At 33.5% G+C, this 14,982-nt stretch overlaps 1 protein-coding gene across 19 annotated transcripts in view; it reads left to right on the forward strand.

Annotated features, from left to right (window-relative positions):
* The window catches only part of PLEKHA5 (pleckstrin homology domain containing A5), a 243,905-nt gene that overhangs the window by 185,082 nt on the left and 43,841 nt on the right, over positions 1-14,982 (forward strand). For 9 of the 19 annotated variants that reach the window (XM_041735427.1, XM_041735431.1, XM_041735435.1 and 6 more), the window contains 5 exons: positions 5,349-5,429; positions 10,679-10,714; positions 11,214-11,276; positions 12,484-12,564; positions 12,699-12,848. In XM_041735427.1, the coding sequence (XP_041591361.1) occupies positions 5,349-5,429; positions 10,679-10,714; positions 11,214-11,276; positions 12,484-12,564; positions 12,699-12,848 (411 nt within the window). Of the gene's footprint in view, positions 1-5,299; positions 5,430-10,678; positions 10,715-11,213; positions 11,277-12,483; positions 12,565-12,698; positions 12,849-14,982 lie in introns of those variants that run through there. The other 10 variants (XM_041735440.1, XM_041735443.1, XM_041735441.1 and 7 more) reach the window with 3 other exon arrangements.

Raw genomic sequence — 14,982 nt, forward strand, 5'->3', positions numbered from 1 at the left:
ACTATTGAGATAAATTATCACAAGAAACACCAAAGACAGAAGGAAAGTCCAGTTTTCTGAAATAAACACTATCTTAGTGCTTTCTAACCTTTTCATGTGTGGCACATGTAGAAAGTAATGATATTTTTACAGTACCTTGGGAACTGAAGAAGGTGCTATCGGCAACATGGTAGGTCCACTGAGGACTGAGGTGGTCCCTATCTCCACACACCTGTAATCCATTCCCAGCCTACAGGTGTCAGTTGGGAAGTTCTGCTCAAGATCCTACTAAATGTGACATAGTTACATATGATTATGTTGAAAAGGTGTTTTGGTGATGAGTTTTTAAGTCAAGATATTTCTGATAGTAATATCAGAAGACACTGTTTGGGGCAGCCCAGGTGGTTCAGCGGTTTAGCGCCGTCTTCGGCCCAGGGTGTAATCCTGGAGACCTGGGATCAAGTCCCATGTCGGGCTCCTTGCATGGAGCCTGCTTCTCCCTCTGCCTGTGTCTCTGCCTCTCTCTCTCTCTCTCTCTCTCTGTGTGTGTGTGTGTGTCTCTCATGAATAAATAAATAAAAATCTTTAAAAAAAAAAATTACTGTTTGTTCACATTAGCCCAGCATACCTCAGAACTGAGAAAGAGGCTGGAATTAAGTATCAGACTTCTTAGGTAGTTTTTCTAAACATTTGGACTTAAAGTTTCAAGTAAAAATAAGTGTTTTTCTGGTAAACAAATACATTGACATTACCTAAGTGTATTTCCAAGTTATTTCCACTTATATTTTCTTTTTTATTGCTTAAGTTAGTTATAAAAATACTGTAATGCCTGGATCATACATTCTCATTTTATTATTATAAAATAATGAATCTTATTATTAATAGCTATATAAATTATCAATTAACATGAAACCTAAACTTATATTAGCTGTTAGGTCAAACATGGAATTAAAGTATTTGGAAGTAAAGCATTTAACTCATTTCCAAGTGAATCATTAAACATCTTCCACATACTAATAGTCTTTCTCTGGCTCTCATTCCCTAAAACAAAATACATTTGCTGTTAACACCACTATCATAATAGTGTTTAGGATTCTCTTCAAATCAGAAGAGAATTGTTGGATTTTTTTTTTTTTTTAAGAACTTGAGCATGAAATTCTAATGGAATGCTCCATTGAAGCACTATGTATTTTTTATGTCATTGTTTACTACTTTATTTTTTTTAAGATTTTATTTATTCATTTATGAGAGACCCAGAGAGAGAGAGGCAGAGACACAGGCAGAGGGAGAAGCAGCCTCCATGCAGGGAGCCTGACGTGGGACTCGATCCCCGGTTTCCAGGATCATGGCAACGCTCAACCGCTCAGTCACCCAGGCATCCCAGTTGTTTACTACTTAAACTGAAAAACTATCTTAAGGTTTACATAGCCAAAGCCAGATAGAATATGTTTCATTAAGTTACAGAAACAAAGTTAGTTTCTAAGTATTAAAATATAGAATATTTGAGAGGTGTTTTAAGTGAAAGGAACTGCTAGCCTACTTCTAGAATATATTAGGAGATAAAGCAGATCTAGTCTTTCTAATTCTATAAATCTGGAAAGAGTGAAAGTTCTGTCAGATCATTGAAATTGCTTAAGAGGGACCAAGCTCTCATGGTAATTGCATGCAGGTGTCTTGAGCTGTTGCATATCACACGCCTTAAAGAGAGAGCCACCACATACAGGACACTTTCGAATCATTCTTAACAGCCCACTACTCATTCGTGCTAACAGCTCTTGGTTAGCTAGGTGTGTTGCCCTAGGGAATTCTGAAATGATCCTGCTGCTTCTGCCTTTCCATTACTCCATCTCTTGAGTAATTATGGATTATTAGTAGTAAAATGGGATCTCAAGAAGAGTGTGAGCTGAAGAGTATGCACTGTTATCAAATTATATTTTACTTTAACACTATGAGAACATCATAGTTACTTCTGCCAAAAGAATCTTTAGACCAACCTGTCACCTTGGTATTTTAATGACATTGAAGATTTCTCAAGTTGCTCATTAGAATGATCTGGGAATAACGGTGTCTTTCCAGGTTCCTCAAGTGATGTGGGTGTGGGTTAAGAACCCCTGGTCTAAACTTGAATTTTGATTTCTGAAGTAATAATTTAAAAAAGGGGTGGAAGATACTGTAAGATAGTTACATGTATTTACAAATCTAGGTTAGTTTCTTTTTTTAATGAGTTAACAGTTTTCCTAATAAATTTCTGGTGTGGATACAGATTTGTAAAACAATAAAAGTTTATAAGAACAGTTTTCTAGATCAGGACCTTACTACACCAGTCAACTCTGATAGGTTTCTTCCACCTTAATTCTTAGCTTTGAACATGATAGGAACACATGGTTCTCAAATTTTTCTTGGCTTCTTTGCATCACCAAAGAGTATTTGCCAAAAGATATGGTTGTTCTGTTAATTTTATTTCATGTTTATATATTTTTATCCTTGACTCTTTAATACCTTTTTTTTTTTTTTAAATTAGAAAAGCACTGTCTACTCTGGGGAGAACTTGAGAAATGCAGAAAAGTATAGAGAAAGGAAAAAGTAATCTGCAGTCCCACAATTCAAAATAATTGCTGCTAACATTTTTGTTCCTTTGTTGTACTAAATTGTCAGTTTCTAGAGATGACTTCTAATTTTAATACTCTGGGATTTGATATGTATGAAATGTCTCATAAAGAGAAATAATCAATTTCAGAAATGATCTCTGAAACACTCTGCAGTTTGTATAATTTAAATACTATTTTTGCTTTTAGTTTTTCTATTCCTAAGTTAGTTTCTTCTTGAAAATAACCTTTCTCAGTGACTCAAGTATTTAATAAGCTTTGACATATAAATTAAATAAAAAGACATTTTACAATCACACATATGGCATTCCTTGATACACTTGCCTATTTGCCCTCTCAAAGTAGTCCACCAAATAAGTCAGGCTTGATTACCCTTCTACAAAAACCATATTGTCCCTTCAAGTAAATTTGCCAGGCTGAGAGTATGAACATTTGTCCTCAATCTGTACTATATTGAAGCTCCACTGAGAGGTGTGAGCCATACTGACCTAGCCATTTGACACATAGGCCCATTTGTAGTGCCACATTTCTTTTCTTTTTTTTTTAGAGTCAAATATTTCTTTTTTCTTTTAATTTTTTTATTTATTTATGATAGTCACACACAGAGAGAGACAGAGACATAGGCAGAGGGAGAAGCAGGCTCCATGCACTGGGAGCCCGACGTGGGATTCGATCCCGGGTCTCCAGGATCGTGCCCTGGGCCAAAGGCAGATGCTAAACCGCTGCGCCACCCAGGGATCCCTGTAGTGCCACATTTCTGAGACTTAGTGGGCGATTTCATTTTGATCTTGAGTATTGTTTACATTTGGATACTCTCTGATCTCCATTTTTTAAAGCATTCATGTGCCTGACCTCCACCCAACACAAAAAAAATCTGAGCCCAGTATTCTTTTGACTAATTTCCATAGTATACTATTGAAAGATAGTAATCATGAGATTGCTTTGAAAATTAAAATTTAAAGTGGATAGAGACTTAAGCTTACTTCTGTTACATCAATACAGTCAAATGAATAAGCCAAAACAAAAAACAGTTACACTCTGTTCCAAGGTCCACATTTGGTTAAGGTAACTAACATTCCCTTAAAACATAGAGGGCACTTGAAAATATAAAGAGATCTTAAATTTCCATGATAAAAATTTTTTCTCCTAAAGAAAAATTTATATCTCTAGTTGTCTATTTATACGTTACTTTCTACCACTGTAAAAAATTGCCTTAAACTGCATATCAACACATCTATTTTTTTTTTTTAACACATCTATTTTTTTTTTTTAACACATCTATTTTCCTGTGTACATGAAATGTCACTAATAAATGTCTTAATTGCTTACTGGCCAGGATTGCAGGGAAGAAAACAAAATTTGAGTATGATTGATATGCAAGTGTTGAGATTTAAAAATAAATTACTTTTTAAAAATAAAGTATTTAGCTTGAATAAAACTTAAATTTTGAACCAGTTTAAATTTGACAATCAAAACATTTTATTGACGTGTAACATTAGTAACTAGGCTGAAAATAAAATTGTTTAGATAATGCATTTTTTAGGATTTATCTTTTGATTACATTATGCATTTATTAACCTAGAGATTAGTAAACTTTTATTGTAGATTTAATGGAGTCAGTAAAATAGCATTTGCTAACCATATTAAAAATGCTTATTTTCTCTAATATGTAGGATGAAAATTATGTAAAGTGTATGTTACAAAGTGCCATTAAAAACAGACTTGTCGGGATCCCTGGGTGGCGCAGCGGTTTAGCGCCTGCCTTTGGCCCAGGGCGCGATCCTGGAGACCCGGGATCGAATCCCACGTCAGGCTCCTGGTGCATGGAGCCTGCTTCTCCCTCTGCCTGTGTCTCTGCCTCTCTCTCTCTCTGTGACTATCATAAATAAATAAAATTAAAAAAATTTATAAAAAAAAAAAAAACAGACTTGTCTGCTTACAAATGGTACAACTTCATTGGCCTTTTACTCTCTATATAGCATGATGATTCTCTTTTGAATGCTTTAGCTCTTGAGTCCAGAGCCTACTAAAACAAATATTTTTCTAGAGGCAGTAATTAAGTACAACATAGCTGGAAATGTGAAACATGGTTTCAGCCTTTTTAGGAACTAGGGAAATATATCAAGTCTTTGCTAAATAAATTTCAGTTTGCATGTCTTGAAATAATTCTACATGTTGTGTTATACTGTGAGAAAATCCAAAATAGAATGTTTATGGATGTCTATCAAAATTAACTTTAATGAAATATATGATTATCTAAATGATAAGATATACTGAGTATTATATTATACAATTTTAATATATTTTAATATTATATAAGAACTAGTATTTTTCTGATCACTACTACAAAGAACTGAATATTGTTTTAAGCTTTTTTTTACTAAATAATTAAGTGATGCCAATTTCTCCTTTTAAGTAGGTTGTTACTCTGTAGTTTATTCTTTGAATAAGTCATGATGATTTATCATCTATTTTAGTGTATATGAGGATATTCATTGGCTATATTGATTATATTTAGAAAGTAAAATGCAGTTGCAGCAATATTGCAATTAGTAAACTTTTTTTTATAACCTGGGAAGTATTTTACAGCATTTAATATTTGCTTGGAATGGTTTATAAAATCTGTACAACCTTGGGGTAAAATGTAAACAACTGCACTATTAGGAAGATATTAAAGTAGAGGCTATATTTACAGTGTCGTCTTTCAAATCTAGCTATGCTGTAAACTGATGTTTGCTGTATGCTCCTCCTGATTTGAAATAGATGAAAGAAAATGAACCTATTATCACCATGGTTCACACAATGATTGAGAACTCGGCGCTAAGACCCCAACTGTACCAGCAAGTAAGGTCTTGGACAGTGAATGATACTGCTTTATCATCTGCAAAATCCCTCAGTGACAGTTTTGGTTTATCCTCAGAGTTACTCATAACATTAGTGTTTTCTTATTTCATTTTTTGTTTATGTCTCTTTGGAAAAATGCAATTCATCCATGCTTTTTAAGATGCTGCAGTATTCTTAGCATGGCTTTGCTGAACATTTTGCCGTTGAATATTAAGTGTGCCATTTTCCTGAAGTTTTTGTGCAGAGTATTTGATTGATATGTACTTGGAGGTCTGCAGTACATTTGCAAATCTTTTTTACTAGATTGCCATTAATTTTGATTAATTCTAAAAGCATTAGAACTGATTTCTAGGGAAAACTTTTTTTAAAAATCTTTTTTTCCTTTTAGGGGCAGCCCCCATAACACTCTACCCTACTCCACTGTCTTAGGAATAGATAATATTTGTATGGGAGTTGTTTAAATCTAGTTTCTGTACTGTGGTATATAGTAAGACCTGTGGTATATAGTAGCCACTTCGTAACATACTGGAATATCTTCTCCCAGTATTCTTATCATTCTTATGCCATCATATGCATCATCTTACCTCATTCTTTTCCCTAACTCAAAACATGTGCCATGGAGCTGGTTGGCTTTAATTTAGGACCTTGGTAATCTGCAGATCTGCAAAAGAAGTCATTTTATACATTTCTATCCCAATTTTTTTATATTTCATGGTCTAAATGTTCTTAGCTCTGTGTTTTGCAACATCAGCTTCTTCCACTTCAACACCTTCAAATTACTGTGGCCTCTGACCTGTTATAATACTTTAAAATTCATATAGAGGAAGAAAAATAACTAACATGAAAAATGAATGTATTTGAATTAAAATATGTAAAAGCACCTAGTGAAAAGGAGCACCTTGAACTCCCTGGCTTTTACAGGCCACTGGTTTGCTTTAGTCATCTCAGAATCAGCATCATGGATGGGCCTCCTATCTGGGAGATTAAACTCTAGGTAGGAAGGTAAGTAAGGTGACTCTTAGGAGCACAGTTTACAAAACAATGTAATGTGTTTGAGCAAAGTTTTCTATCAATAAAGAAACGAAGTATTAAATATTTAAAGTTAAACAGCTTTACTTTTCAAAAGTAAATGAAACCTCTGTATTTTTAAAGTAATCAGATGATATAATCTTGACATTTCATTCCAAAATGCCACTGCTGAGTACCTTTGGCCCTTGTTCTGGAATTCTACCTTTTTCAGTGTCTGAAGCTGTCACTTTATCACTTTATATGATAAATTGACGAGATCAAAGGCATTTTGTTGTAATAGGTTATACTTTCACTTTTCATATTTGCATATTTTCAGGAAGAGTGATAGCCTGGGTTTTCAGTTTGCTTTGGTTTGGATTTTCTTTTTTTTAGATTGATCAGTAGTCAGGGTTGATGATGCAGAAGTTATTGCTGATTGAAATTATTCCATTGCACAAAAACTTCTGATTGGAGTTTTCCAAATGTGTAGCAATATCTGAGAGTGGTCCTATATAGTAGCATCACTGACCAGAGCAATAGGTTTATTTATAGAAATATATTTCTTCATTATTATATTTCCTTATTAAATATATGAGTACTTGAAAGAAAAAAAAAAACTATAATTGTACAAAACAGAAAGATCTGAATGGCTAGTATCAGCAGCCATTCCTGGGCATGAGATAAGCAACTGATGACCAGGTAATCAGTGTTGACTCTCAGTCCCATCAAGGTGAGGTTGTCATCAGTCAGTCCTTTTTTTAAAATCATCCATTAATGGGATCCCTGGGTGGCGCAGCGGTTTGGCGCCTGCCTTTGGCCCAGGGCGCGATCCTGGAGACCCGGGATCGAATCCCACGTCGGGCTCCCGGTGCATGGAGCCTGCTTCTCCCTCTGCCTGTGTCTCTGCCTCTCTCTCTCTCTCTGTATGACTATCATAAATAAATAATAAAAAAAAAAAAATTAAAAAAAAAATCATCCATTAATAAAGTACTTAATTGTTAGAGGGCACCACTGGTGGATAACAGTGACCTTCAGACACACTTCCTAAATATTATTAACTTGCATAAACTGAAATTAGATCTTATTTTTTTTCCTCCAGATTTCCCTTATGATAGCATTATCCAAAGGAAATCTTCATGGAAGTTTATATTGTACACTCTTACAGTTTGCTTCTCTGACATTGCATTACAGTCCCGTGTTAATAGGTTCCTGAAATACAACTGAAAATATAATGGCAATATAATATTTAATAATATAATATAATGTTTATGACCTGTTATTCTGAATCATAGCCATTGGGTTTTCTCGCATGAGAACCTTTATGTTTACATACTCTTAGAAAACAGAGCACACCTGAAAAATTACCTATACAGGAATTTTCTTAGAATTGGTAATATAAAAAGGACCTAAAACTGAATCAAAACCGATGCTAAATCAGTGCACATTGTGTTGAAAATCCCTCTACACTTATTAATCATTCTACCATCTTTCACAATTACATTTTTACAAAATATCAGTGAAACTAATCACTTGACAAATAATTGTTTTTAAAGGTACAGATTAATATTAGCAAATACCTAAGTCCTGTGAGCATTTTTGAGTCCTCATAAAATATCTAATTTTATAAAATATTTCCCCCAAAATCCTTTTTAGGGTCTATATACATTTATAAACTTTAAAATATATATATAGTCACATATTTAAAATGGATAGGATACTGTAGAAAGGTAAATTTTGACTAACAAAAGTAATATTTTTAACTTAATGCCAACCCAGTGTTTTAAATATTCTTAGATATTTTATTATGAAAAAGTTATTTCTAAATAAAGCACATATCCTTATATGTATGCATGCATGTCTGTAAAGTCTGTATAATGCACTTCTCAAATTGAAACTTGAGCACTGCTCAACCTTACATAATTCTACATAGACCATTTTCATTTGCTTTTCTAGTATTGCTGAGGCACTTCAAAAGAAGGTATTCAACCCAGAACTTTTTTCTTTTGCTAAAGATGAATTTGAAAAATGATTTGAAAAAAGTATTGCCAGGAAACATGATTTTATGCAGAACTTGTTAATGGGAATATTCATGAAATTACTTTTTTCTTATTAGTAGGATTTTCACAATGAAGACTAAGTAGCAAACTTCTTCAATTCTAGATGGAAGTTTTAAAAATAGATTATATTCATCTTTTCTTATGAAAAGCCTCAGTAGTTATTATCAGTAATGGAAAATAGGCCATGCTTCAAAGTTAATTATTTAAAGAATAATCTTGTTTTCTTCTTTTCTTCTGATGAGTAGAAGCAATATATAGTGGAAGGCTGATTATTTTAAGATTTCGTTGGCATCTAATAAATATTTTTATTGAATAATGATACAGGGTTTAAATTTTTTTTTTTTTTTTAAGATTTTATTTATTTATTCATGATAGTCACACAGAGAGAGACAGAGAGGCAGAGACACAGGCAGAGGGAGAAGCAGGCTCCATGCACCGGGAGCCCGATGTGGGATTCGATCCCAGGTCTCCAGGATCGCGCCCTGGGCCAAAGGCAGGCGCCAAACCGCTGCGCCACCCAGGGATCCCATGATACAGGGTTTAAATAAATTTTTCAGTAGTATTAAAAATAGAGAAACAATGAAATAAATCTAACTTACTGTGCAATATATTTTTATTTTTATGGCTATAAGGATCCATCACTCTTAAATTACAGCAACACAGAACACATTCTTTATTAATTAGCCAACTTGTGTGAAAATGAATATACGGTGGATTCCCTAAATAAAAACAGTATTCCAGTACCCTAAATTTTTATTACAGATTGCTAAATTTTACTTTTAAAATACCAGTCTTGGGATGCCTGGGTGGCTCAGTGGTTTAGTACCTGTCTTCGACTCAGGGTGTGATACTGGAGTCCTGGGATCGAGTCCCACATCAGGCTCCCTGCATAGAGCCTGCTTCTTCCTCTGCCTGTGTCTCTGCCTCTCTCTCTCTCTCTCAAATAAATAAATAAATAAATAAATAAATAAATAAATAAAATCTTTTAAAAAATAAAATAAAATACTAGTCTTTTTTCTCTTGACCCTGGGATATAGGATACAATTCATATTTTAATCTAGATGTAGCACTTTCCTCAGCTACATTCAAACTTACAGTCTCTGGTTTAGTAAAGCTGTTTTGCATTTAACTTTAAATATTATTAAGTAAAGTGTATTTGGGCATTTAGTAGCTAAAGGCTTTACATCTCTGATACCTTATAAATGAGAAAATTTAATTTTGGAATTATCTTTTTATCATGGATCTAAGCATTTTTAAAACTTTTTCAGATAAGAGTACAAATTCTTTTCTTGGATCTAGGTGCTTTAATTTAGAATGACCAATTGATGCTTCTTAGGACATATTCAATAATCTTTATTCTGACTTTTGTCATTAAATTCATTTTTCATGTGATAATTCATTTCTACGAAAGTTTTGTTTAATCACTGCATACCCTTAACTGGTCACAGATTCATTTGCATGAGGACGTGAAAGTAATGTCTTGAAATGAAACACTTAAATCCAGGATTTTTTATTGTATGCTTGTAATGCTTACATTTTTAGCTTGATACCCACATTTCTAGATCCACTCAAAGTTATCTGCTGTTTAAATTTTGCCTCCTTCTAAAAATGTAACTGGCAATTTTTTTTACAGAGTGGGCATATATAGTTATAACTGACACATTTTCATAATTTTATGCATTTATATGTGTTTATATGAAGTTTAATTTTACAATCTAGAATGTAGTGGCAATACATTATTCCCATCCCCACTTTGAGAAAAAGTGTGCCACTTAGTAAAATGCAATGAGCCCAAGTAAATTTTTCCTGCTATGTTTTTGTTACTGTCTTAGCAGTCAATATAAAGTCGAAAGATGAGAGAGCGTGAAATATTGCCTGCAGAGGCTATGATGTTATCTATGGTATATCTGACGGGGATGGCTTTTGAAATCTTGATAAACACAAGCAGAAATGAAGGTTTGTTTGACCAAAAGGTATTGGGAAGAAGCTGAAGAAAGGATGTTTAAATGCACGGAACAGTAATTTCTTATAGTATCATAAGACAAATGGTGTCAATGAGTCCATATAAACTTTCTATGTAATTTGACTATCCATAGTTTACAACATAGGCTTTCAGTTTTAAGAGGTTTTGAATGAGTTTCCTCTTTTCAATTAAACCCATCCTTTTCCCCCATTATCTTTTAGTTCTTAAGACAGAAGAACAAGATAAGTTTATATTGTGTATGTGTGTTTATATATTATGTATATGTATGCAGTATGTTACAGGTTTTGTTAATAAAGTTGTACTAAGATGTGTTGACATTTGAGTGTACACATACACAGTTGTGTGATTATGTGTATACCGTGAAAGATGGTTTTGACTTATGCCTGGTTCGAATATTGATTCAGTATAGTTGCTATGATTGTATTTGTCAATTTTTCAGTAAAATAATGTGTGTCTTACAAATGGAAAATGTAAGGTGCTGTATAATTTGTTTGACCAACTTATTATTTTATTTGACAAGCTTAAGTTAACATCATTTTTATGTATCTTGCATATTGTATCACTGTTAAATTTTTTCTACTTTTGTAATGATCTGTGTTTGAATTAAACTTCTTAAAGTATAAGAATCATTAAAATCCCATTTTGTTATTGTTATCTAAATCTAAAATGTTATAGGCTAAATATATTTTTTTAAATATTATCTTTAAACTTGCTACCTAACATTTTTTCCCATAGTTGTCACAAGATGAATGTAGAGGCACATTATACAAATACAGACCTGAAGAAGTGGATATTGATGTAAGTGTTAGTATGCTATATATTGTCAGTATTCTGTTATATTCTCTGCCAAAACATTAAGCATAACAAAAAGCTTCCTCTTCCTCCCTTGCTCTCCAAAATGACACCAAATAAAGTAGCCTTTTCTTCTTTTACAATTAGGTTAAATTAAATCATCAACTCCCCATCTGTAATTAGCAGTTGATCATACTGAGAATCACTTAAAGGAAAGTAAAAAGCACTGCTGATCAAAAAAAGTATGTAGGACTGGAGACAAAGTAAAATTGTCTTCTAGAGAAAGTGTTAGCCTCTGACTACTTCCTTTTAAAATTTAATCTTTTTTTTCTTTTTTCATTGTATTGTAGATTGGCTGCCTTACCATGCATTCTTCTTTATACAGTGTCTCATTCTTCTCTCATTTCTCTTAGTTTTATTCTATTGAGTTATACCTTCTCCTTTCAGTATATTCCATTTGGTATAGCTTAAGTTTTTTTATCTAACAAATACTTTAATAGATAAATGGCAAAGAATGGCAAACAAAGTGAAATCTCCAGTTTCTTGCATACTCGTCATTATGCAGTCAAGTTGGGGCATATTTATAGCTTATCCAGGGTTTTTATTTTCAAACATCTGAAAAACTAGTTTACTATAGCATTGAAATTTTCATGGAGTACCCTCTGATATTTTCATAATTTAAAAATTGGGGTTTACTAAGAATTTCAAACCTTTAAACTATTGAAAATGATATTTTTCCTCCATTTAGCAAATTTTTTTTGTACTGTAGCAGTTAGAAGCAATCTTTTGTTTATATTATTTCTAAACATAAGAGCATAATTTTTAAAATATAAAAACAGAATCTAGTTGATATTTTCATTAAGTACTGTATATATCATTTAACCTATCTAGTAGTTGGTAGGGGAAAAAGTATTAACCACATTGAAATGACTTAAACTTATATGAGACTGTTCCATTACTAAGAATATCTCGAATTATTTAGGTGAAATAGTGTAGTTGAAATGCTTTTTCACTTTATATGCATGTTAAGCATTGTATCTTTAAAAGCTATTTTTTATTTTACTGACTAAAATAAATATTGACCTAATTAGGTATTCTTTGGCTATTTTAAATGTGTTTTCTTGTTACACTTACCTTCAGTTACAGGACTATCTACCTCCAATTAGATGAAAAATAAAAAATTGCTAACAACAGATTTTCTCTTAAAACCTAGGCCAAGTTAAGCCGGTTATGTGAACAAGATAAAGTGGTACATGCTCTGGAAGAGAAACTTCAGCAACTCCACAAGGAGAAAGTAGGACAATTATGTTTATTATCTACAATTGATGTTACTTTTTATGCTTATTATCAAGACACTGATAAAACTAAAGTAAAAAGAATTAATTCAATGATGTAGAACATTAAGTGTAATTATTTTTATTATAATAGTACACGCTTGAGCAAGCTTTGCTATCAGCCAGCCAAGAGATAGAAATGAATGCAGATAACCCAGCAGCCATTCAGACCGTGGTGTTACAGAGGGACGATTTACAAAATGGACTGCTTAGTACATGTAGAGAACTCTCTCGAGCCACTGCCGTAAGTAGCAGATTTTTTTCAAGTAAGAGTCCCTGAAATATTATGTGGTTCTTTCCTTCTATTTGCTGCTATGTAATGTGACTGTCTTTAGGATTATTCTACATTATAGCAAGAAATTAATTTGTTATTAATAATAAAAATTAAGGGGTGATTTTTTTTCTGGTGTAAAATAAATATAATTATTTCTCTTATAAGCATTCTTTTCTTTGTGAAGTACTTGTTTTACAAGGGAGATAAATACTCCACTTATGGATTATTCAAAGGAAAACTTTTTTTTTTAACTTTATTTATTTGAGAGAGAGAGACAGAAAGCATGAGCAGGGGCAGAGAGAGAGGGAGAAGCAGGCATTCTGCCGAGTAGGGAGCCTGATGGAGGGCTTGATTTTAGGACCCTGGGATAATGACCTGAGCTGAAAGCAGACACTTAACCAACTGAGCCAACCAGGCGCCCCCAAATAAACACTTCTTAAATGTGTTAACATTTATTACATTAAGAGAGTAAGTATTTCGAGACACTTGGCTAGCTCCGTTGGTAAAGCATGCAACTCTTGATATCAGGGTTGTGAGTGTGAGCCACATATTGGATGTAGAGATAACTTGAAAATAAAATTTTTTTTTTTACAAAAAAAAATATTTCATGGATTTTCGAGAGATAGAATAATTTTGGGAAAGTGGTCATTGAATTCATTTAATCAACCATTTCAATAAAAGACCCCTGTGAAATGCTTTTAAGAAGCCATTGATATTATCATTTCATAGCTACTGTGTGATCTCAGTTTAGGTAAGTTTGAATAAGAAACATAATTAGAATCCTTTAACTTATACTCCTGATGCTTTATATCACTTGGGATTACCAAATCTAAAACTCTTCATCAGAGTTTATAAATTGACTATTTAAACAGTCTGCTTTAGGTCTTGTGACCCCATTATCTCTAAACCTAGTAAGAGCTCCTACCCAAGCAGCCCTTTCAAAGAAAAATCCTAGCAAAAGCCACCTGTTACAAAGGGAAAACTGCTAATATACCCTTGTCTATAACTTCAGGTAGGCAGCAGCTACCTTTTAAGAAGGTCCACAGACAATTACAGCATAACTAAGAGAGGTCTTCCAAGCTAGCAGAATCTCCACATGGCTTCTTTCAGTTCTAAACACTGAATCAGTTTCCTAAATGTGAGCAGTTTTTAAAAGGAATATATATATCATGATTGCAAATAAATCAGCACATGGTTTTGTGCTTCTTAATACCCTATATTTAAAATACCTATTCTTATTTTTAAATACTGTTATTTCCATCATTTCATTGATTCTCTTAATTGTACTGTGGTATTCATAGATTTTTTAAAAGAATTTAATATCCTTTTAGTTGTGATCTCCTTGAAATCAGAACTCTGTCTTGTTCATCTTTGTACTTTTAGCTCCAGCTCAATGTACCCCAGTGGGATGTGCATTAAAAATTTGATGATTGAGGGGCACTAGGGTAACTCAGTCTTTTAAGTATCTGACTCTTGATCTCAGTTCAGGTCTTGATCTCAGGGTCGTGAGTTTAAGAGCCTTGTTGGGCTCCATGCTCAGTGTGGTGCCTGCTTTTTAAAAAAATTTTGATGACTGAACCGAATGACTTACCCAGTGTTAAAAGCTAATGAATGCTATGCCTAGAATTCAAACCCAGGTCTTGCAAGCTTAATCCTGAAGATTTTAATCTACATAGGTTTTCATAATAGAGTCACAAAGGAAATAAAAGCACCTGCAATGTCTACAAAGAAGTAGTCACCTAGTTAACCAATGGGATGTAGGATTTGGATACAAAGGGGCAGTAAAGAGTGACAAAATGCCTTGAACCACAACACAGAGATGAGAATGTGGGAGACTAGTTTGGAGAAATAAGAAATAAAAGTAACTGTCTGGAATAGAGGATTAGGAATATGACATTAGAAAGGGGAAATGGGGCTAAACTGTCAATGCCAAGCTAATGAAAAACTCAGTATCCCTATGGCAGCCTGCGTCAAATCAAAATGTAGTTGGGGCACCCTGGGTGGTGGCTCGTGGCTCAGCAGTTTAGCGCCCACCTTCAGCCCAGGGTGTGATCCTGGAGACCGGGGATCGAGTCCCATGTCCGGCTCCCTGCACATGGAGCCT

The sequence above is a fragment of the Vulpes lagopus genome, chromosome 21 (genome assembly GCF_018345385.1).
Source record: "Vulpes lagopus strain Blue_001 chromosome 21, ASM1834538v1, whole genome shotgun sequence".
NCBI classification, from domain to species: domain Eukaryota; kingdom Metazoa; phylum Chordata; class Mammalia; order Carnivora; family Canidae; genus Vulpes; species Vulpes lagopus.